Source organism: Stegodyphus dumicola, chromosome X2 (genome assembly GCF_044657685.1).
Source record: "Stegodyphus dumicola isolate Sdum_Otavi_A_Nest chromosome X2, ASM4465768v1".
Lineage (NCBI taxonomy): Eukaryota > Metazoa > Arthropoda > Arachnida > Araneae > Eresidae > Stegodyphus > Stegodyphus dumicola.
The window spans coordinates 110,010,735-110,034,435 of NC_140781.1; the positions used below are offsets into that span (position 1 = coordinate 110,010,735).

The 23,701-nt window shown below is 36.7% G+C and overlaps 1 protein-coding gene across 3 annotated transcripts in view; it reads right to left on the minus strand.

Moving 5' to 3' along the window:
• Window positions 1-23,701, minus strand: part of LOC118189345 (uncharacterized) — a 182,496-nt gene that overhangs the window by 6,392 nt on the left and 152,403 nt on the right. For all 3 annotated transcript variants that reach the window (XM_085809434.1, XM_085809432.1, XM_085809433.1), the window contains 3 exons: window positions 10,197-10,313; window positions 9,807-9,920; window positions 9,598-9,723 (listed from right to left, as the gene is read on the minus strand). In XM_085809434.1, the coding sequence (XP_085665560.1) occupies window positions 9,598-9,723; window positions 9,807-9,920; window positions 10,197-10,313 (357 nt within the window). The remainder of the gene's footprint in view (window positions 1-9,597; window positions 9,724-9,806; window positions 9,921-10,196; window positions 10,314-23,701) is intronic.

Genomic DNA, 23,701 nt, shown 5'->3' on the forward strand with positions numbered 1-23,701 from the left:
GAGGCATGCGCTATTTTAAAATGTCTGCATTTGTTGAAATAAAATAAATCGACATCAACAGAATGGTGTCAAAAAACTGCGTTCTATCTGATTATATTAACAATAAGCACAGGTGAAATAAGGCAGTTTTGTTGAATTTGAATATTCAGTGTATAATAGCCGCACTGCCGATACAAGGGAAAAGTCGACACAATCAAAAGGAGTTACCTCACTTAGTAGCAAAGGCAATTTGCTGTAATGTGAAATTTTAGATCTTGTAGTACATAATGGAATGGGGTGATATAGAGTTAAAAAAATCAAGAAATTAGATCAATAAAGCCAGGTCAACATTCAAATTAGAATCACACTGACAGAATTAATCAGGATGGCAAGATTTGCGAAAATCTATCAAGAAACTAATTTAGTAGCAGAAAAATATGTGGTCGGAAACGATCTATGTTCTATTTTGAGGACTTCTTTGCTTACAAATAAATGATCAATGACTTCAATTTGTACTTATAGGAATTTAAAATACCTTCTTCACATTTTTTTTAAAGCTAAACCAGCTATTACTCAACTGCTGCATTGGCAACAGCTTCACTGGGTGTGTTTGGCGGCAGATTTGTGAGCTCGCGTTATTTTGTCTAACGTTTTCCTAAATAGACTATATTTTATGTTATAATTACATATATCGTATTGCTTAAGTACAGCGGTTTGCATTTTTATCAATATTTTGGACTTATATGAAGATGTCAGTGTTTAAATTTTCTAGCTGTGGTTGGCTTGGTGACGAAGCTAATGTTTACATTCGAACAATTATTTTTTAGTAAATAGATTTTTAAATGCATTTATTGTGTTGCTTAAGTGCTCTGGTTTGCATTTTTATCAGGGTTTTGTATTTGTATGCACTGCTTTTAAAAGTACGAGAGTGTCAAAATTCTAACTGCAGTTAGGCTTAATGAAGAGGACTGCGTTTACATTTAAGCAAGTTGGAGTGAAAGTGAATTTAGTCACCGAGTTTTGATTTGACTTTTTTCCTTGAGAAAGTTTTCAGCATAATCTCGCCTGCTGGGCGAATTTTTGAAAATTAGCTAAAATTATCACTAGACTTAAATTTTTGGGTTTTGAGTTATTTACCCTTCTCGTGAGCATTGAACTTTGCATTTTTGCATTTTGTACATAGATTTTGTGTGGTTGTGGACATTTTGCTCATGTGTATGTGTTTTCGAGGTTTTATTTACTAGATTTTATAGTTAAAGCCTTGCCGTGGTGAAATAATTTGTTTTACGATAGAAGTGGTTTAATAATCAAACGAGTTCTAAAAACGGCGGAATATTTTAAGTGGTTATGAATTAGCATAAAACTACTGGTATTAAAAATGAATGTGATTTGAATGATGTTATACCTCAAGGAGATGTAACAGTGCAAAAAGATAACTTTGAAATGAGTATTTTGAAAAAAAAAAAAAAACTGTTGTCTCTTCTGATGAGTTATTGATTGTAGTTAAGGAACTTTATAATTTCATGCAGAGGATACCAGATCTTAAAAAAGGGGAGCCAAGAGCAATTTTGGATGGAATGAATGCATCACTTGATAGGATATTGGATATTGCAATGTTGCATAGTGCAAATATGATTGGAGCTGATATTATTGAAAGCGGATGTGACAAAATGAAGAATATTAGGAAAGATGCAGTTGAAATTAAAGATCTATTAAAAAATAAAGGAAGTGGATGAGAAAATGTCAAATTGGAAAGGAATGATGAAAAGGAAAAAAAAATGGAGGAAATGAAGTGATTTGAAATCTACTGCTACTGTTATTGATGTTTTTGATGAATTATCTTCCTGTTTACAACCAGAGGATGCGAATATCGAAGTTCTGAACTCTTATTATAAGAAAAATGGAGATTTTGTTATAAGGGTTAAGGATAAGAATGATGCGAAGAAACTTCTTAAGGCGATTGAAGAAAGCAAAATTTGAGGAATACGGTACAAGAAATTTATCACACCTAGAGTTATTATGCATAATGTTCCTAATTTTATAAATATTGAGGAAATTGTGGAAAAGTTTAAACTGGATTGTACCTGCGACGGTGATTGTGTCCACTTTCTATTTTATTTGAATAAAGACAGGGAAACTTTTACTAGCGACAGAGTTTTCGGCATTAATGCAAAATATCAGGTAGAAATCTTGGAGAGTAACAAGTTGACAGTTGAATGGAAATCTTGCACAGTCAGGCTTTTTCTCCAGCCCAAGCTCTGTTTAAAATGCCTAAAATTCGGACACACTAAAGAATACTGTAGAAATAGAGCTGCATAAGATGCTCTGGAGAATACGAAAACTATCACTGTACGGACGACAAGCTGTGTTGTATTAGTTGTCGATTTTCAAATGAAACATTTCATATAGATTATGATACTAATCATGATATATTCTTCAAAGGATACCCAGTCTATATAAAAAAAAAGTTAAATACATTGTTAAATACTTGGATGTGGATATATAGTTAGACTTATGTAGGTAACTTAGTTTTATCACTGCGACTTGGCGTTTATTTTTTTATTGTAAGCCCAAGAGCATTAGCCCAGAAGGGCTATTTATTCCAACACCGCATTTTTCGTCGATTCACTTTTAAAATTGTTGCCAGCAAATACACTGGTGAAAGAAGTTAAGAGAATTTTCACATTTGATCTATGATCTCCAGAACTACTGGACATATTTTAATAAAATTTGGTGTGAACATAGGTTGATATAATACAAACAAAATAAACTTTCAACAGTTATAATAGAAAAAAAAATTCGTGTGTAATACTCATGGGAGTCTGAAGGTCTGAAACAGCGGTTGCAGAAGACACACAAGAAATGGGTTAATAGGGGATGTGGTCCCCTCTTACAGCCATACAGGCCTCGCAGCGTGATGTCATACTGGAAATAAGGCAGTTTATCAGTGGTGGCAATTGCTCCCACTCATTCAGCAACGCTGTTTTCATTTCCTGGATGGTTCTCGGAGGGGGTTTGCGAGTTGCAGTTGCCCTCCCCAGAGCGTTCCAGACATGATCTATAGGGTTGAGGTCTGGAGACCTGGCTGGCCAATCCAACCGGCGAATATCCTCACTCTCGAGAAATTCGTCGACCAGAAGAGCTCTATCTGGCTTCGCGTTATCTTCCTGTCAGAGGAACTGGGGGCCCATTGCACCCGGTCAAGGCGAATATAGGGCTCCAACACCTCATCCCTATACCTCACACCAGTCACAGAGCCTCTGTCAAAGACGTGAAGAGCTGTGCGGTCATCCAACATGATGCCTGCCCCGACCATTACACCGCCACCGCCATAATTGTTGATTTCGCAGACATTAGAGGGTAGGTAGCGGGTCCTTGGCTCTCTCCATATGAAAGTACGGCGAGAATCGGTGTTTAGGCTAAAACGGGACTCGTCGGTGAACAGAACGGTCGCCCATCGCTCCGTACTCCAGTCACTATGCTGCCTGCATCACGCTAATCAGATTCTCCTGTCTGTAGACTTGAGCGGGACGTAAACAGCCGGTCTTCTGACAAACAACTCTCTCTCATCCAGTCTTTTGAAAACAGTCATCCTTGTTACAGGGGTTCCTGTGGCTGCATACAGCTCCTGAGAGAGCTGAGAAGCTGTGGCCTCTCTGTTACGCCTCGCTAAAATGGACAAATAGCGATCTTCTATGGCAGTCGTGGCTCTTGGAGGACCTTGCCCAGGCTTTCTCTCGATGGATCCATAGGTTACACACGACGCTGGGCGTTAAATTAAACTCTCTGTATATCTGGACTTGCGATTGGCCTGCCTCTAGCTTCCCCACAATTCGCCACCTCAGTCCATCATCCAAACGTTGGTGGTTACTCAATTTTACTATTTCGATGTGAATTTAACCTAATGCTGCAAGATAACACTAAGAAATTCGTTGAGGTGTGCTAGCGAACGCAATTCGTCTTATTCTCCACGCGCTTATAAAGCCTGTTTTTCTGCTGGATCCTCCTACACACATGTGTACGCTTACATATTTGCCGTACAAAATTTGCATTTTTATCTAGAAGCAGTGGTTTTTCCTTTAGTTATGCAATTCGATAACATATGCAAATTCTTTTAATTTATTTCACCAGTGTATTATCGCCATGTATTATATTTAAAGAAACTAAATAATAAAGAATCTGTATGAATTGTTTTCGCATTGTGAAGAAACAACAGCTCGAGCCATGAAATTTTCAATGACGTAGCGAACATGGGCACTTGGAAGCCAGAATTTTGAATTTAAAATTTGTTTTATAATCTATTTATGTATAATTTTGTAAAACTTTGATGAATGTTTGATTAACAAAATCAACGACTTCAAAGCGAGCAATGGCAACACTACGACAAAAACATTTTTATTACCAGCGCGCGAGACTATGTATCGAAAATTCTAAAGATATGCTGTTTTTAAATATTTAGGATATTGCTGTTGAATTGCATTTTATGTGTTTTAAGTGCGAAGAACATGATATTTAATCAATAAAGGTAACACACAAAACGTTAAAAAACGCTCTTTAGGGTGTAATATAAAATCGGGAAGCTTTCAGATTTTGTTTTAATATTTTTATTGTATTTCATCTTTTGGATTTAAAATTTTGTAAATATTTCTATTTTAATTTGGTTTTGTTCCCATGAAGTTACTAAATATTAATCTTAATCACTGTTCAGTTGCGGCTTGCCAGCTGTCAGAGAAATTATTGGGCAAGACATGATGTGATAACTGTGCAAGAACCTTATCGAATTTAAAATAAATTTGCCTTTTAGAAAAAGGGTTGGAGAGTGGTAATGATGAATGGTCGTAGATGTGCTGCTGTGTTTGCCAATGGAAATATTATATTTTCGGAAAATTTGATTTCAGATACAATTGTTGCGGTTTCTGTTTCCATCGAGAATTAATTTATGGAAATTGTTTCTGTATATTTCTCTTCAGTGGAAGATTTTGCATTAAAATTAAATTAAATTGGAAGATGTTATTAAATGTTATAATAATTTTCTAGTATTAGGAGATTTTAACTCTAAGCATTTTAACTAAGGAGCCAGGAGTATTGATAAAAGGGGAATTTTAATTTTTGATTTCATTTTACAGAGTAATTTGATTCTATAATGACTCTAATTCGTTGCCTACTTTTGTATCTCCAGCTCAGGAGGGATGGACGGATTTAGTTTTAGGGCCCTCAATGTCTGTGAATTTAATTGTTGAACAAGTTTTAGCCATTGAGCGATCATAAATATACTTCTCTGAATCTGAATGAAATATTTGTGGAATATGATGAAATTAAATTTTCACGTGATATACAAATAGTCGAATGATATGTTAAAGGTTTAAGGAGTAAAATGAAGAATTTAAGACAATAACTGATAAATATTGCAGAAAAGTCGAGTTTAATGACTTTGTTGTTAAACTGGAAAATATAGTAGCTGATAGAAACATTAGGGTCTTGAGATTTAAGAGGAAAGATAAGAATGTTATTCTGTGTTGGACACCGGAACTGCAGAGATTAAAACGACGGATTCGCGCGTTTAGGAAACAGTATCAGATTAAAACTACTGATGAAAATGTTCGTATAGAAAGGAAGATCTTATATAAAAAAAAGAACTAGCTGCATATAAGAAAATGATAAAGATAGTAAAACGCCAGAGTAAAATAGGATTCTTTGTTGAGAGTGCAAAATATTATGGAGGATTTCTTCTTGCGGCTAGTTGTAAAAACAAGTGTCTCGAAGATGATTATGAGAGAAAAAGATAATATTGCTGTAAATAATTTTTGAGGTTATAAAAGGTTAAGACACAATAATTAAGACACAATAAAAAAATTATAAAAGGTTATTTTATATTATTTATATAAAATTTTATTTTTATATAAAATTATAAATTTTATATAAAATTTTATTTTATATAAAATTTTATTTTATATAAAATTTTATATAAAATTATTATTTATAAAAGGTTATTTTTATAGTAACTTTGACTGTGGATCTGTTGAAGATGGTTTTGGGTGTGGATTTGTCGCAGGATGATGAATGCGCTTCAGATAGATGGTCTGCCATTTAGTTTGGCGGAAATTAGGAACGTGGTTAAGAAATTGCGTAACCATAGTGCCCCGAGACCGGTTGGGATCACTGCCATTATGATAAAATTTTTATTTTGGAAATATTCTCATCTCTTTGTGTTATTATAAAGTAAATGCCTTGATATATGCTATTTTCCTAAAGTGTGGAAAGCTAGAGTTTTATTTATTCCAAAGTTTGGTAGGGCGACCAGACTTTATGTTTTTTAAAATTTTGTGTATAAGTTTTGCATAAGTTACTTATAAATAGACAGTATTACTTTTTATTAAGGAATGATTTTGTATCTAAAAAACAATACGCATTTACACCAGGTCGCTCCACGGAAAATGTTCTTAATGATCATATCAATATTATCACTCACAAAAATATGAATTCCTTGTGGCTGTGGTTTCCTTCGATGTTTCGGAAGTATGGACATCTTTGCTCTTCACCCTTAGAGATTTTGGGATACCCCAAAATATTTACAGAATCTTTGTTAGTTATTTTAACTAAAGGAAAGTTATTTACAGATTCAATCAGGATATTTGTATTGAAAGAATGGTATACAAAGGATGCCCACAGGGAATACCGGAACCACTGGAACACAGAAATGTATGGATTGTTAAAGAAAGAGTGCCCAAATGGTGTAAGAATGTTATCAGTCCAGTCCAGTCTATACCGATATTGCTCGACTATCGCTGAAGATTCGCGATGTTTCCGGCTCCTGACACATATGCCCGAAGGGCGCCTGACATGGAAGAGTCCGAACCGATGAAGGAGAGGTCTAAGATGGTAAGAGAAGGGGGTGACCACTTGTCAAAAGGCAGAAAAACCAAATCCAAGCTAAAGCTGAGACCAGGAGAGGCAAGTGTTGGTGTGAAGCACGTCGTGACTGCTTGTGAGGTAAGCAGATAGAACATAAGATACGAATACAAAATACATAGTACAATTAAATACATAATACAGAGAGAATATGATAAAAAATATGTACACTATATACAAGCTGCATCAACTACGTAGGGAAGTTGGAATTGCAAATGTGGGCTGCAAATGTCCTGATATTTCGATCTTCTGTGAGTATGATGTAGTCGAAAACTTTGAAATTGTCCATGTGCGGGCAGTTTAAAGCCTTATTAAAGAAATTTTCATTAACTTTGTGAAGAAAGGTCTTGATTCTTTCAATTTTAAGGTCACGGTGAAGCGTGTCATTTGAAACATAAGAGTGGGCGTTCATAATAAGTCCAAGGAACTTATTTTGCATTATTTGAAGCTTATTCAAATCTTTATTAGAAATTGCCGCCCAAGCAAGGGAGGCATAAGTAAAAATTGGACAGACTACAGCCGTATAATAAGAATGTTATGTTATGCTGATGACATTTTATATGTGATTCGTGAAAACTCTTTGGAGAATTTAAAGAAATTGTCTTCATTTGCTATAGAAGATCTAAGAATGTGAACTGAAAAAGAAAAATTGAGATTAAATTTAAAAAAAAAAACTAATTTCTTGTTCTACCCAAAAGGTGGGAGGAAACTAGACCACCACATCTAAAATATGAAGGTGTTAGTATTGAATGTGTTGAAAACCATAAATATATTGGTGTTTTTTTCGATTGTAAACTTAATCTTGAAAGACATTTTAATAATATTTATAAAAGAACTAACTCTATTCTGATATATCGTAAAAGAAATTTCTCAACTGAGCCACTAGCATTGGAAAAGTAACATTTAAGATTAATTTACAAAACAGTTATTACTCCCATTATATTATACTTTGTTGCGACTTCGATTTCGAGGGCCACAGACCTGCAGTGAATCAGAAATAAATTAGATACAATAAAAAGAACCTGGCTGCTACTTCAAAATAATCTCGACGGAAGTCGTTTGCATATTGGCCGGTATGCCGCCCCTCTGGATATTTTATTATTTTTATTAGGATAAATTTAAATTACGTTCGCAAAATGTTGGTTTTATTACTTACAGAGGTTTAACTGCATATAATATGTCTTTAATATTGACAGTTATACATCCTGCATTAAAAAAAGCAATGGAATATCATAAACCAAATGTTTGTGGATATATTTACTGACAAAAGTGGATATATTTACTGACGGTTCGGGTTATGACAATGGAATTGGTGCAGCATATGTGGCTTATTTGTTTGGTACAGAAACAGACTATGGCAAACTTAGACTTGAACCTTACAATTCGGTTTTTCAAGCCGAACTGGCTGCTATCATATTTTTTCTTAAATGAATTGATGAAAACCTGATTGTAAAAACATATTTATATACAGACTCATTATCTGGCTTGGAAGCACTAGTAGATACTGATAACACTAATAATTTGGTCTCGTATATATTGTTACGGTTTTGGTAATTAGTTTGCTATTTTTTAGTAGAATTGTTATTAAATTGTTTCATTTCCCCGTGCAATGCTGCACGCGACAAGTTTTAAGAGAAAGCTACCTAAAAATACAGGAGCATGCACATTTAACATTTAATAAATAGATACCTCGTAATTGTACTCTTTGCTATCCAGACAAATCGAGAAAATACCAGAATGTTCTCGTGCATGATTAAAAAGCTTATAAAAGCCGGATTAAAACAGTTCAGTCGTTTACTTAGTTCTTGTTGATTGTAGCGATTTCGAGGTGAAATCGGATTAGCTTTCTCTGTGTTTTGAATTGAGTTCTATTCACATTTTAGTAGTTCAAAATATAACTACTGTGAGATATTGCGATATTGTTCGAATATCTCTTGAAGAAATTTCAGCATTTTGTTTTATTTCTTGGATTAAGAATAAATTTTATTAACGTTTCATCGACTTATGAATTCAATCCATTACGAACCCATGCGCACCCAACAATATAAAGGATAAAAGGACTTGTAAAAGTTGAGAAAATTCATGAAGTGAAAATGAACTGGCTGAAAGCCCATATTTGTGTTATAAGCAATGAGAGGGCCGACATGCTGGCCAAAAAGGCTGCTATGAGTAATGCCTGGGATGCGTTCGATATTCAGGCATAATAAAGAATTGTTATTAATGAAATCAAGAATTTTTATTATGTTTGCTGGAAAGAGACATGGAACATTTCGGGAAAAAGGAAAGATTATTTGTTGAACTCTGAAGTTTCTAAAAATATGAGAATGACATGTGATTTTGATTACAATGAATTAATAACTGGACCCGGGCGCTTCCCGGCGTACCTGAAAAGATTTAATTTTCAGTCTTTAATTTTTGTATTGTTGAAGGCAATGCAGGAAATTTCGTTTAAGACTGCGTATTATTGCGACATGTTAGAGGAAAATATCGTAACATAAAGGAATTCTATTACCGCAAGAAAAAGTTTAGATTTGGAAAGATGTGATGAACTTTATAAATGACAATGCAACAATACTGGGAATTTGAGTGTGGTGTTTTTAACTGTATTTTTGTTTGAATCTGTGTTGGATGTACTGTGTTAACCATGAGGCCGTTAATTATCGCCAGGAGGGTTGCAGCACACTCGAATATTACATTACATTACATTACCTTCTTCACATATTTCATTTATTTCATCACTCCCATCAGCACAGTCTTGAACTGCATTACAAAAAGCGTATTGAGGAAGACACTGTCCATTTCTACAACGGAATGCGCTATTGTCACATGGAATACCTAGGAGGTAAATAACATTTTTGTGATATTTAAATACCAATTGTTCAAACTGTATAAGAAGGAAGAAGAAGCATAAAAAATACCGGTGTAGCATCTAGCTTCATCGCTACCATCAGGGCATTCCCACTGACCATTGCAAACTAAGGACCGAGATAAACATGTGCCGTCATCACACTGAAAGGCTTGTTTTGGGCAATCTGAAAGTTTACATATATTAATAATTATAGTTGATAGTTATTTTAGTATTTTACTTTTGAATAACTAGAACATATTTAAAATTTTTAAAACTACTTTTAAGCTAGCATATATATATCTGTTTGGGGAAATGCTGAACACGTATGTAAATTTTAGATAAATCAATATACATATTGTAAAGCGTACTTAAAGGAAAGTTCCAACCTATGTAACATTTTATACAACCCAAACCGATTTAGCCTGCAGAAATTATGAAATAATTATTAAAATATACTTACTGAATGGCACACATTCATCTTCATCACTGTTATCTGGACAGTTCATTTGTTTGTCGCAGACAAAGTACCATGATATGCAGTATCCATTGCGACACTGGAATGTGTCGTTGTAGCAGCCTATTAATGTGAAATCTTTAGTGACATAAATATGCATGTGTAATATATAAAATGCAAAACATATGAGAGAGAGAGAGGAAGTACGTTTATACAAGATGTCCTATCAAGCTCACGCAAAGAATGCACAGTCAGATTCCTCGCTTGAAACACATAAAAATGCCCAAAGAACCATACCTGTTGCACAGTCAGATTCCTCCCTTGAAACACATAAAGTGCCCAAAGAACCATACCTGTTCAGTCCATAGTTTTTGAAATTGTTAGAGTTTAACGTTACGAACGGAGACAAAAGTAAAAACCTCATCTGTTGAGAACAATCCTCGGCTGGGATAGCAACGAACGGCCGTAACGACCTCTACGTATTTCCTGGTGGTTTCGTCATAGCCGTACGATATCGCGACGAAATTCTAAACCTTCTTAGGCGTTCTTTTATCACTGCATTGGGTACCCACGCGATGTTTATTTACGATAATGCCCTCCCGCAGGTCGTACGAAGTTATCTATAGAGTGGAACCATTACACATCTGCTGTGGCTTGCTAGATCACCGGACTTGAATCCCATAGGGCAGCGTTTCCCAAAGTATCGGTCGCGACCCGGCACCGGGTCGCATAAAAATTCAGCTGGGTCGTGGTAAAAATTGTAAAAACACAAAAAATCTATAACATTTTGCTCTAAATTTAATATTTTTCGAAACGTTTTCAAGTACCGCAGGTGGCAACCCTTTACCACCGTTTCCTACCGGACCGTTTAAATTCGGATGCTCTGATTGGCTGATTTCGATTCGTCATTCAATGCCTTCTCCGGTACGTGCGCCGTAAACTCACGTGTATCAAAACAAGGTTATGTTTGAATTTTTGTTACCTATTTTATTTGACAATAGTTATTATTACCTGTTATTAATAGCAACTTCATATTGGTAAGGAATAAAAATACTTTTTCTTATAAATCATTAATAAACGAAATCTTTTTATTAAAGCTTTCATACTTTTTTAAAATGGATAATTAACAGTTAATCAAGAAAACCACAGATTTAAATGATGATGATCAACCAAGCACGAGCAAAGCTGACAGCGCCAAAATAACAAGCATAAACATTGCCGGCGGAAGTCAAAATATTTTGCGGCTATGTGTTATTTGCAATGAGCAAATTTCAAAAGTATGGAAATTTCCTGTTATGTTTTTACCACCAATCCTCAAATTCCATATCACAGATTATGTTCTTACTGCATTAATATAAATATTAACAAGACATAGTGCACAATAAAAATTAAACTTTATTTAGGAACATCGCGCATACTCCCCGACAGCCTGCCTCTTTCGCTCTGCTCGCTACTCGTAAGAAATTTCTCCTCTAGGGTTGCCACACTTATCGGAGGGCGCAAGGCGCGCTCCTTATCGCCATCACCACAGAGTTTCCCCCCAGTTCCTTTAATGACTATTCAAAGGAACGACATAGGTTATGAAATTATCTTAGAGGATCCGTACTGTCGGGTATTTTTACATGATTACAAAATTAGAATATAAAATTAGAAAAGATCAAAATGAAATTCAATATATAACAAGGTATTGACACATATAATAAACATGAAATAACAAGAAATATGTTAAGATATGAATTTAAAAAAAAATGTTTTAAATTGTTATGTAAGAAGCAAGTTTCTTAGGGAAGTGAACATGTCTTCCCGATCTGGTGACAGTTTGTGTCTTAGAGAGTTCGTTTGCAGATTTATTCTGCTGAACTGTCTTTAAGTCTTTATTTGTTTTCAGTTCAGGCAAATTAGAGTCCGAAAGCAAATAGGCTGGTTTCACACGGTCTATAGACACAGTAGATTTCAGACCGTTAACATCTATTGTGAAAGTTTTGTCCGTTCTAGAAAGGACTTTATGCGGACCTGTGTATGGTTGGCACAGAGGTGGCTTTACTCGATCGACACGTAAGTATACATGCGTACACGACTTTAAGGTAGCACTTACGTAACATTTTTCTTGGCAATGTGCAGATGTTGCTATTGGATTCAATTGTTGCATTCTATGCCTAAGATTCGTGATAAATTGTGTGTCATACGGAGATATCTTAGATGACGTTATCATATCACTAGGCAGCTTGAGAGTTGTGCCGTACACCAGTTCAGCACAAGATGACTGTAGATCTTCCTTTACGGCTGTCCGAATACCAAGCATAACAACTGGTAGTGTTTCAGTCCAGTTGTAAGGATCTTAAGTTTTACTAACGTTTATTTTATTTTAAATCTTTACTATCACTTCTTATTTTCTACTTCCGGCCAGAATTATAAGCGTGAAGGAGTTTATGCAAAGTTGTCTGGCGAACGCCAAGTATTTAAGTGTGGCCTTTTTGCCAAGCAGAAGAGAGGAAGCCGTGAGTTCGAAGCAGGCCGCTTACCTTAGAAGTTACGCAGTTGCTACTTTGCCTTCCAGGCCAGAGGTTTTAATCCTCTTGATAAATTAAACGTATTGTAGTGTTCACAGTCTCTGTGCTACATACGCTTTCTGTTATTATAAGGCCAATCTTATTCTAAAGTTAAATTAGAGTTTAGTTTTATTTTGATATCTTTTAAGTTAGACCCCGAGTGGAGGGTCATTGTATTCCGAAGTACGGAAGTCATTGTATATAAAGAAAAAAAAATAAAGGGTTTTGTATACCCTTCGTCTGTATCCTGTCCACTTACTACAATTAGTGAACATAGCTTTAGTAAGCTCTCTGTTCTAGTCAGGTCATTGTATGTTTCCGAAGAAAGTTAGAAGAAACATTGAACCTGATAGTGGCGCCCGACGAAGAATAACCATGGCCGAGTTTCAAGAAGAACCTGTGCTGCCTGCAGAAACAGCTCAGAATCCAGAAATGCCAGCTGCCGCCCTGGAAGGATTTGGGTATATTGTCCAGACCATGCGCGCTTCGATAAAACCAGAAGCAACGTTTAATGGAAACTCACAGGTAACCAGTTTTTTGGAAAAATTGGATGACCACTTCATGCTCTACCCCGTGCACGAGTTTCAAAAAGTTACCTTAGCTACCAGCGCTTTGAGGGGCCAAGCGCTTAACTGGTTCAAATGTATCGGCAGAAGTCTCTTGGGTCAAGCAGGAAGTCCCACCTATACCTACGAAAATTTCAAGACTGCCCTACTAAAAGCCTTCCCTGTTGTAAGGGATCGTGCGAAATTAGAAACAGAACTTTTCAGTATATATCAACAAAGAATGGAAAACCTCTCCAGGTTTATTTTAAGAAAAATTCACGTTTTCAAGCTCTTGTATGGAAACCGTCCGGATCCTGAAATAATTCAAGTGATTTTGCCGAGGTTACTACCCCAAGTGCAAGACTTTATTGAATTGAGAAATCCGACTACACTGGAAAAATTATTTGAGCTAGCAATCCAGTTTGAAAGTAGAAGAACGGCGGACGTCGAAAGAAGACGCCAATATCAACAGCGAAACCAATTTGGTACGCCAAGACTACAGCAAACTCAAGCACATGGCTACGGAGAAAAAGCGAATCAGTGGGCAAGGAAACCCGAGCATTCAAAAACAGCCGGCGAACGTCGACAGTTCAATAGCAACCCAGGAAAAAAGTCTCAAGGCCAGTGGAGAAAGAAGGAAAGCACCGAAAGAAAAAATAATTTAAACTAAAACGGATTTCTGCTGACGAGAGGGTGCGGAAATCCGAAGGCCACGAAAACCCCTCTTCCTACAAGTTAAATACAGTAATGGTGAAAAATTTAACTCTTCCGAAGATTGAAGTCTTGGTAAATAATATCCCGGCCACCGCACTCCTGGATACCGGCGCGCAGTGTTCCTGTGTGGCAGAAGTCTTTTTTAGAAAGTATTTTCGCAAATACCGCATATATAATGCGGATAATACAACAGTATTAGCGGCGCAAGGAGAACAATGTAAGTGCGTAGGTAAAGTACCTTTGTACATCCGTATCAAGGACGAACAAGTAAAGGTGATGTTTTTTATAGTAAAGAATTTGCAAGCACACTTAATACTAGGAATAGACTTTCTTTCAGACGCACAAGCTACACTGGATTTTAATGAAGCGTCTCTTAAGCTGACGATGAAGCCAGTGCGTGTAGAAAAGGTTGAACCGCCAAGGGTAAATCTCGACCACCTGCCTAATGACGAGCAAGATAGAATCCGACAAGTGGTAAGTGAATTTGCTTCCTTATTTAGTGATATTCCAGGATTTACCCAGGTTACTAACCATAGTATTGACACCGGAGATGCATTGCCGGTTCGTCAAAAACCATACCGGTATGATAAGAATAAGGAAAAAATTATAGAATGGCATATTACCGATATGCTACGTAAAAAGATCGTAACGCCTATCTCAAGTAGTTATGCTAGTCCGGTGGTTTTATGTAAGAAAAATAATGATTATCCTTTGGAGCATCCAAAAAGGTGGAGATTCGCTATTGATTACCGTAAATTAAATTCCATAACGAAATATCCGGTATATCCGTTACCGATTATAGAAGAAATTTTAAGGAACATAAAATCAACCAAATTTATGACAACTTTAGACTTAACGAATGGTTATTTTCAAATAGGGATCAGGCCTGAGGACGTGCCTAAGACTGCTTTTATAACCAAGTCTGGCACTTATGCATTTTTGCGAATGCCGTTTGGCCTTTCAGGCGCCCCAGCAACATTTCAGCGATGCATGGACATTGTGTTAAGACCTGTTCTCGGAAAGTCCACATTTATCTATTTAGACGATATCATTATTACTAGTGATAATCTAGACCAACATGTACAGGATTTAAGACAGGTGTTTTCTTTATTAAATGAGGCCGGTCTAAAAGTTAATGTCGAAAAATGCAAATTTGCAGCCCCTGAATTAAAATATTTAGGTTACAAAATATCGCAAAAAGGGATCGAGACAGATGAATCAAAAATAATCGCTGTACAAATGTATCCGACTCCAAACACGGCAAAGAAGCTCTCTTCTTTTCTAGGACTTTGTTCATATTATAGGTCCTTTATAAAAGATTTTGCGGCTATCGCTGAGCCATTGTTAAAATTAAAAAGGAAAAAGGCAAGATTCTCGTGGACGGCCGAAGCCAATAGTGCTTTCGAAAAATTAAAACAAGCATTAACGCAAGCCCCTGTGTTGAAATTTCCTGAAAAGGATGAAAATTTAGAAATTTCAGCGGATGCTTCGGATTATGCGGTAGGAGCGGTACTTTCGCAAAATCAGCAGCCAGTAGCATTTTTTAGCCGAACTTTAAATCAAACACAAAGAAACTATTCCGCGACCGAGAGAGAGGCACTTGCAGTTCTGTTAGCAGTGCAAAAGTTCCGAGTCTATTTTGGAAAGGCGCCGATAACAGTATATTCTGATCATGCGGCGGTAACTAGATTGTACTCTGGAAAAAATTTATCCCCAAGGTTAATAAGATGGGCACTCAAGCTGCAAGAATATAATCTGGTAATCAAGCATACCCCCGGAAAGGAAAATATCGTAGCAGATGCCCTGTCACGAATTAAATTAGACGAACAGGGTAATACCGTAAAAGTTGCAATGCTGACAGCGTGTACAATAAATTCCCGAGAAACTGTAATAACCGAACTGGGTAAGGATCCTGAGTTTGGAAGTATTTATGAGTATTTGAAGGATCCTGAAAATTTTAGCCACCAAGATATTGTGGCGATAAGAAATAGGGCGGCCCATTACGAACTAATAGATGGTCTATTATTTTATACAAAAACTACGAATTCCAACAACGAATTTCGACCTGTTATCCCAGCTAGTCTTAGATTAAATATCCTGCAAGAGCTCCATGACAGCCCTTTAGCTTCTCATGCTGGTATTCGAAAAACTACTCAACGCGTACGCGAGGCAGTCTACTTTCCTGAACTGCAAAAGTTAACAAGGGCGTATGTCCAGTCCTGCCCAACATGTCAAGCCGTTAATTATATTAATTTCCGCCCGGCCGGGTTTCTAAATAGTATTAAATCCGAATTTCCAAATGAAATAATCGGTATCGATTTATTGGGCCCTTTCCCAAAAAGTCAGTTAAACAAAAGTCGCTATCTCCTTGTTATAGTTGATCATTTTAGTAAATGGACCGAAATTGTTCCCTTAAAACGAGCCTCCGCGAAATTAGTTACCGATTCTATTTTAAATAAATATATTTTAAAATACGGGGCGCCCCTAAAAGTTATATCGGATAATGGTCCTCAATTTGTAAGTAATATATTTGAAGACATGTGCCAAAAACTGGGCATACGTCATTTAAAAATGGTCCCGTATCGGCCGCAATCAAATATAGCGGAACGGGTCAACAGAAATATAGTGAAAATTATCCGTAGTTATGTTAAAAATTTTCATAAAAGCTGGGATAACTATGTCAATGAATTTGCTTTCGCCCTTAGGACCGCAAAACATGATACAACGGGAAAAACTCCTGCTGAGTTATTTCTAGGCAGAAAGATTATAACACCGTTAGATAAACTATTTTATGTGCAACAAAGAGCCCCAGAATTTAAAATGGGTGATATAGAAAAACTAATTAAGGAAGCAAAGAAGAATACGGAAGTAGCACAAAGAAAACAGAAGCTCTATTATGATTTGAAACGACGGGGAGTAACTTATAAAGTAGGGGATGAAGTACTAAAAATTAAGCATTCACTTTCTTCAGCACCAGAAGATAAAACTGCCAAATTTTTCCCACGCTTTGAAGGACCATATGTTATAGAAAAAATAACTCACGCTGTTGTAGTATTAAAGGCAAGAAATGGCGAAACCTGTTCCGCAAACATTGACCAGATAAAACCATTCTATGACCGTAATAAAATGCAAATCTTTTCAGATCTTTTGCAGGATCCGGTACGGCAGACACCGCAGGTACAAGTTCCAGAGGTGGGAAAACGACAAGTACAAGGGCAAGCCAATGAGAGACAGAAGCAAGTGAAAAGAAAATTGCCCCGCGGAAAAATTGAAGGTACAAAGAAAAAGAAGTCGTTCCACCGTCCAAAAAACAGAGTTCACGAACACCCCCAGAATGAAGAAGGGAGAAGGACGACGTATGTGGAAAAGACCGGGAGAAAGGACGGCAACTATAACCCGGCTGTGAAACGGAAGATTGACTCATCCGACAGAACTCTCCGCAGCAAAAGTCGCCGAACTGCGGAAGGGCCATCAGCGGCGGAGGAAAAAGTACAAGAAAAATTTGAACGGCCAACAACGAGGTCCAAGCAGGATCACGACAGAAGTTTCCCGGTTCCACCAAGACCAGCTGCCTTCAAGCGGCCAAGACCACAAGCAGAGGACAGAAGGAAGATGTTCAAGGGTGGCCGTAGTGGTGAAAAACGGAAGCTTCCAGAGGAAAGCACTGAAGGGCGAGCCCGTACAAGAAGGAGGATCAACCAAGCAACGGTCTGCAGCACCTTTAAAGACTGGGCCCAGAAAAGGATGTCTGAATATTACAAAGATAAGTAAAATTTTGTGTTACTTTACAAACTTAAGTTAATCTTTCATTCTTACTGCAAGTGGCAGATTTGAAGAAGTTTTACCTCATGCGAGGTCTACCTTTATCGCCAAAAGGGCGAGAAATGAGTTGTGACCGATTTTCTTATTATGTTTTTCAATTACTCGCGCGTAAAACTAAAGTTGATGTATAATAGCGTTGTATAAAGACTTAAATTGTATAAATTTTATTTAAAACATTCTAACAAGAAAGAAGTTTTAGTCTGAAAGACTTTTTGAAATGTAGTATTATTTCAATGTAGAAAGAATTGGCACTTGCTTTGAAAAGAATAGAAGTTAACAATGTACTACTAATGTATGTTTTCAAATGTGTAAAATTAACGGCATCTTCATATGTTCTTGTATACATGTGAACTGTTATTTTGAATGTTTAGAAATACCGTGATATGGTAAAAGTGAAAGTAATGTTAAAAAATTTTGTTATTCGTGTGACTGTAAAGATTAAATCATGCTGAATATGTGTTAAAGGTTGAATGATGTAGTTAGGCTCTCTGACGCTACACTTTAGAGTTAGCCACTTTCAGAATAGTACCTCAGGGTCTAGAGTTGAAATTAGGGTGTGTTAAGAGGTCTCGTATGTTGAATTTTAACACGTTAGTGTTTTGATTATAGGAGGAAGTGTTGAACACATAGACAGAAACACATTCGTGTTTGGTGTTTTTACAACACATGTCAGAGAGCACGGGGAGAGATAATTAAAACTAGTCATGAATGAAATAAGAATGTTAAGAAAAGTATATTCTATATGTTATTTGCAATGTCATTCTGTAACATTTCATTAAACTAGTTTTCCTTCCAGATCTCTGGAAGGAACCAGAATTGAATAAAGCTCCTGTTTTGATGCAGTACAGATGAAAAAGAAAAAAGATTGTTGTATATTCCGGGAGCTGCTATTGTAACAAATTTCTTTCTTTTAAATTTTTCTAGTTTCTAGCGAAGCATTTTTTTGTTAAAGGTTGGCCTCGCGTTAGTTTCTAGAGCTAAAAGTTTTCAACAAGGTCGTTTTAGACCTCAGTTTCAAACTAATTAACTCTGGCGGGAAGTATGTAAGGATCTTAAGTTTTACTAACGTTTATTTTAAATCTTTACTATCACTTCTTATTTTCTACTTCCGGCCAGAATTATAAGCGTGAAGGAGTTTATGCAAAGTTGTCTGGCGAACGCCAAGTATTTAAGTGTGGCCTTTTTGCCAAGCAGAAGAGAGGAAGCCGTGAGTTCGAAGCAGGCCGCTTACCTTAGAAGTTACGCAGTTGCTACTTTGCCTTCCAGGCCAGAGGTTTTAATCCTCTTGATAAATTAAACGTATTGTAGTGTTCACAGTCTCTGTGCTACATACGCTTTCTGTTATTATAAGGCCAATCTTATTCTAAAGTTAAATTAGAGTTTAGTTTTATTTTGATATCTTTTAAGTTAGACCCCGAGTGGAGGGTCATTGTATTCCGAAGTACGGAAGTCATTGTATATAAAGAAAAAAAAATAAAGGGTTTTGTATACCCTTCGTCTGTATCCTGTCCACTTACTACAATTAGTGAACATAGCTTTAGTAAGCTCTCTGTTCTAGTCAGGTCATTGTATGTTTCCGAAGAAAGTTAGAAGAAACAATTGAACCTGATACAGTTATTGGTCTCGTGAGCCTTGAGAGAAGATTTTAAATGTCGATGAAATCGTTCAACAATGCCGTTGGACATTGGATGATAGGCTGTTGTTGTGATTCTGTTCGTACCCAAAATGCGCGTGAATTCTGCAAAAAGTGCGGATCTCATTTGAGAACCTTGGTCTGTTGTTATGATCGATGGGCAGCCAAAACGAGATATCCAACAGTTGAAGATGGCTCTGCAAATGGTTTCCGTTTTCATATCCGGGATGGGAATGGCTTCAGGCCATCTGGAGAATCTATCTATTAGAGTCAAAAGGTACACATTGCCTTCTGATGGAGGTAACGGTCCGACGATATCCATATGGATTTCTGAAAAACGTGCATCAGGAAGAGAGAATGTGCCCAGTGGTGCTTTAGTATGCCTAGTAATTTTCGATTTTTGGCAAGATTCACAGGATTTCACCCAATTTTTGATATGACGTTTCATATCGGGCCATACATAACGAGAACAAATAAGCTTCGTAGTAGCTGCAATTCCTGGATGTGACAGATTATGCAGATGATTAAAGATGAGTCTGCGAAAGGAATTTGGAACAAATGGACGAGGAATGTCTGTTGATATGTCACAAAGAATATTACCATCAGAATATTGGCACGGTTTAAATTCCAGTTTCAAAGATGATGTGTTGTTTTTGAGAAGGTCTTGTACCTCCGGATCATGCCGTTGAGCTTCCGAAAATTTTTTAAAATCCAAAAATGGAGATTTTGTTATGGAATCAATTTCGATTCTTGAAAGAGCGTCAGCAACGACGTTTTTTGAACCTTGCACATGCCTAATATCAGTAGAGTACTGAGAAATAAAATCTAAATGTCGCAATTGTCGAGGTGAACATTTATGAGGGTTCTGTTTAAAAGCGTATATTAACGGTTTTTGATCCGTATAAATTATAAAATTTCTGCCCTCTAACATGTGTCGGAATTTCTTAATTGCAGAATAAATAGAAAATAATTCCCTATCGTACGCGGACCATTTCTGTTGACTTTTATTGAGTTTCATAGAGAAAAATGCTATAGGTTCCCATGTTTGTTGAGACAACTGCATAAGTGTGCCGCCGATTGCGACGTCTGAGGCATCTACCCAGATGCTTAGCTGGGCTCCGGGAATAGGGTGTCTCAAAAGGGTAGCCTGAGCAATGGCATTTTTGGCAGCAATAAAGGCTTGTTCAGCATTCTCGTTCCAATTTAATTGTGGGGATGAATCCTGAACACGAGAACGAGATTTCTTTTTATTAATATAGCCTTCTAACAATTTTATTAAAGGAGAAAGAATATGTGCTGCTTTAGGTATGAAACATCTATAAAAGTTAAACATGCCTAAAAATCGGCGAAGCTGAGTGAGAGTGGTAGGTTGAGGAAAATCTAAAATACATTTGACTTTGTCAGGAAGAGGTTCAATTCCGTTTTCACTAAGGTGAAAACCTAAGAAATCAATAGATGTTTGACCAAAGGTGCATTTTGAAACATTTATGCAAAGTCCATATTCCTGAAGTTTGGAAAATAAAGCTTTCAAATGCCTGCAATGTTCCTCAGAATCTTTAGAGGCTATGAGCAAGTCATCGACAAAAGCGTAAACGCCTTCTAAATCCCGCGTGACTTCATCTATAAAACGTTGAAAAGTCGCAGATGCATTGCATAAGCCGAATTGCATACGGATACTTTCGAATAAACCGAATGGTGTGCATATGGCGGTTTTGTGGATGTCGGCTGGGTTAATTGGTATTTGATGGTATGCCTTAATCAGGTCGACATGACTAAAAATTTTAGTACCGTGCAATGCAGCAGTAAAATCGGCTAAGCATGGAATAGGGTATTTGTCTTTTATTGTTTGAGCGTTCAATGCTCGATAATCTCCTACAGGTCTCCATTCCAGACTTCCCTTTTTTGGAACCATGTGAAGTGGGGATGCATAATTGCTGCTCGAAGGTCTCAAATGCCCCAATTGCATCATAGTTTGAAATTCTTGTTTTGCTATTTTTAAGCGATCTGGAGCTAACCGACGAGGTTTTGCAACCACAGGTGGACCTTTAGTTATGATATAATGAACGGTGTTATGTTTAACAGGTTGGTTAGGATCTGGTAATCTAGTAACTGAAGGAAATTCTTTTAAAATTTTGTGATATGGTGTATCACTAAATACAGTTTTTACTGAATAAATGCTTGCATTTTTCACGCAACCGACGGTTTTAAAATGCGTTTTTAAATCTTTGAGACATTTGTTTCTGAGATCAGGCACCAATTCAAAGAAATGGAGAAAATCTGCTCCAAGAATGGGTGTACTAACATTTGCTATAAGAAAAGTCCATGTAAACTGTCGTCTTAATTTGAAATCCAAAGAAAGTGTTTTTTGACCATAAACATGAATAGTAGAAGAATTAGCAGCGAAAAGTGTTTGTTGGGACGAATTCCGTTTTTGAGAATTATTTGCTGGAAGTAAGGACACGTCAGAGCCGGTATCGACCAAGAATGAAAGGTTTGTTCTACGGTCACGAACGAACAGGCGACGTGAAACTTGAGGCAAAGAATAAGTCGCCTCTATTCTTTGCTGGTTTCGTTTCCCTGCCATGAACAAGGTTTTGTACATTTGTCATCTCTACACTTTTTCCCAAAACGTCTATGATACCAGCAAACAGAATAATCTCTCCTTTTGGAATTGCTTCTTTCCTTATTGCGATCTCCGTGATTTGGCGAGCGACCACGAGAAAGAGAAATGCGATCAATACGTTTGTTTAATTTTTCTATTTGTTTAAATAATTTATCCTCGAGAGACTGATCGACTGTGCGAGAAACGGCACAAGTCCCTGGGGTTGGATTTACTTCTAAAATTCTGTCGGCAATTTCTGCAGCTTTATCTACAGTTAAATTGGAAACCGCTGCCAAAATAGACTGAACAGTCGAAGGCAAACGTTGAAGGAATAATTCTAACATTAAGTTATCAGGAACATTTAAAGATTCTGCTCGACGTTTCATATTTCTAAGCAAATCGGAAGGTTTTCGAGAACCTAATTCTTCTCCAGATAATAATTGGCGAATTTCTTGCTGAGAAGATTCTCCTGAACGATTTATTAACTCAGTTTTAAGCTTTGCATATGGATCAATAGGGTCTGGTTTCATAAATAAATCCCGTACTAGTGATGCGATATCTGGAGGAAGATGAGAAACTACATAATTATATTTAGTAATGGATTCTGTGATAGGTTTGGGGGTGGCAAGAGCAAAAGTACTTTCACACATAATAAACCATAAAGATGGGTCTGATCGGTTATAAACCGGAATTTGGACGGCATGAACATCAGACATTGTGCAAGGTTTTTAAGCCAAAATAAAAGCAAAAATTTAACTAAAGAAAATGAAATTAAATGATAAGTAGAAAACAGAATTATAAAATGATCTATAATTACTACTCATCTGTGATCCGGAGGACGAAAACCGATGTAATCCATTACTTCTGGTTTGGAGATCTTGAGTGATGGCTTGTAGTCAAAACCGAAAGTGCTTGAGAACTGTTCATACGGTTTAACACAGTCCGGGTTACCATTATGGAAATTTCCTATTATGTTTTTACCACCAATCCTCAAATTCCATATCACAGATTATGTTCTTACTGCATTAATATAAATATTAACAAGACATAGTGCACAATAAAAATTAAGCTTTATTTAGGAACTTCGCGCACACTTCCCGACAGCCTGCCTGTTTCGCTCTGCTCGCTACTCGTAAGAAACTTCTCCTCTAGGGTTGCCACACTTATCGGAGGGCGCAAGGCGCGCTCCTTATCGCCATCACCACAAAAGAAAGTATGAAACCGTCCAAGTTGAAACGGCATTTAAACACACTCCATTCTGAGTACTCTGCTAAGCCAATTAGCGTTTTTACTGATAAGAAAAATGAATTGGTTGCTGCTCAAAAAAAAAAAAAAAAAAAAAAAAAAATACACTCTTACCTGAAATAAAAACCTCACTTTGACATCTTTTGAAATTTCCAAATTAATAGCTGAAACTGGGTATCCTCATAGTGCTGGAGAAAAATTCATACTTCCTGCTTTCAAAATTGTTGCAAATAATTTATGCGGAATGAAGGAAAAAATGTTTATTTTCAGCGATACCATTGTCAAATAATGCAGTTAAACGGAGAATTGATGATTGCGCGAAACATGAGCAAGTGTTTTCCCTTGCAAATGGATGAAAGCACAGATATCGAGGATAGTACAAATCTAATGTGTTTTATTAA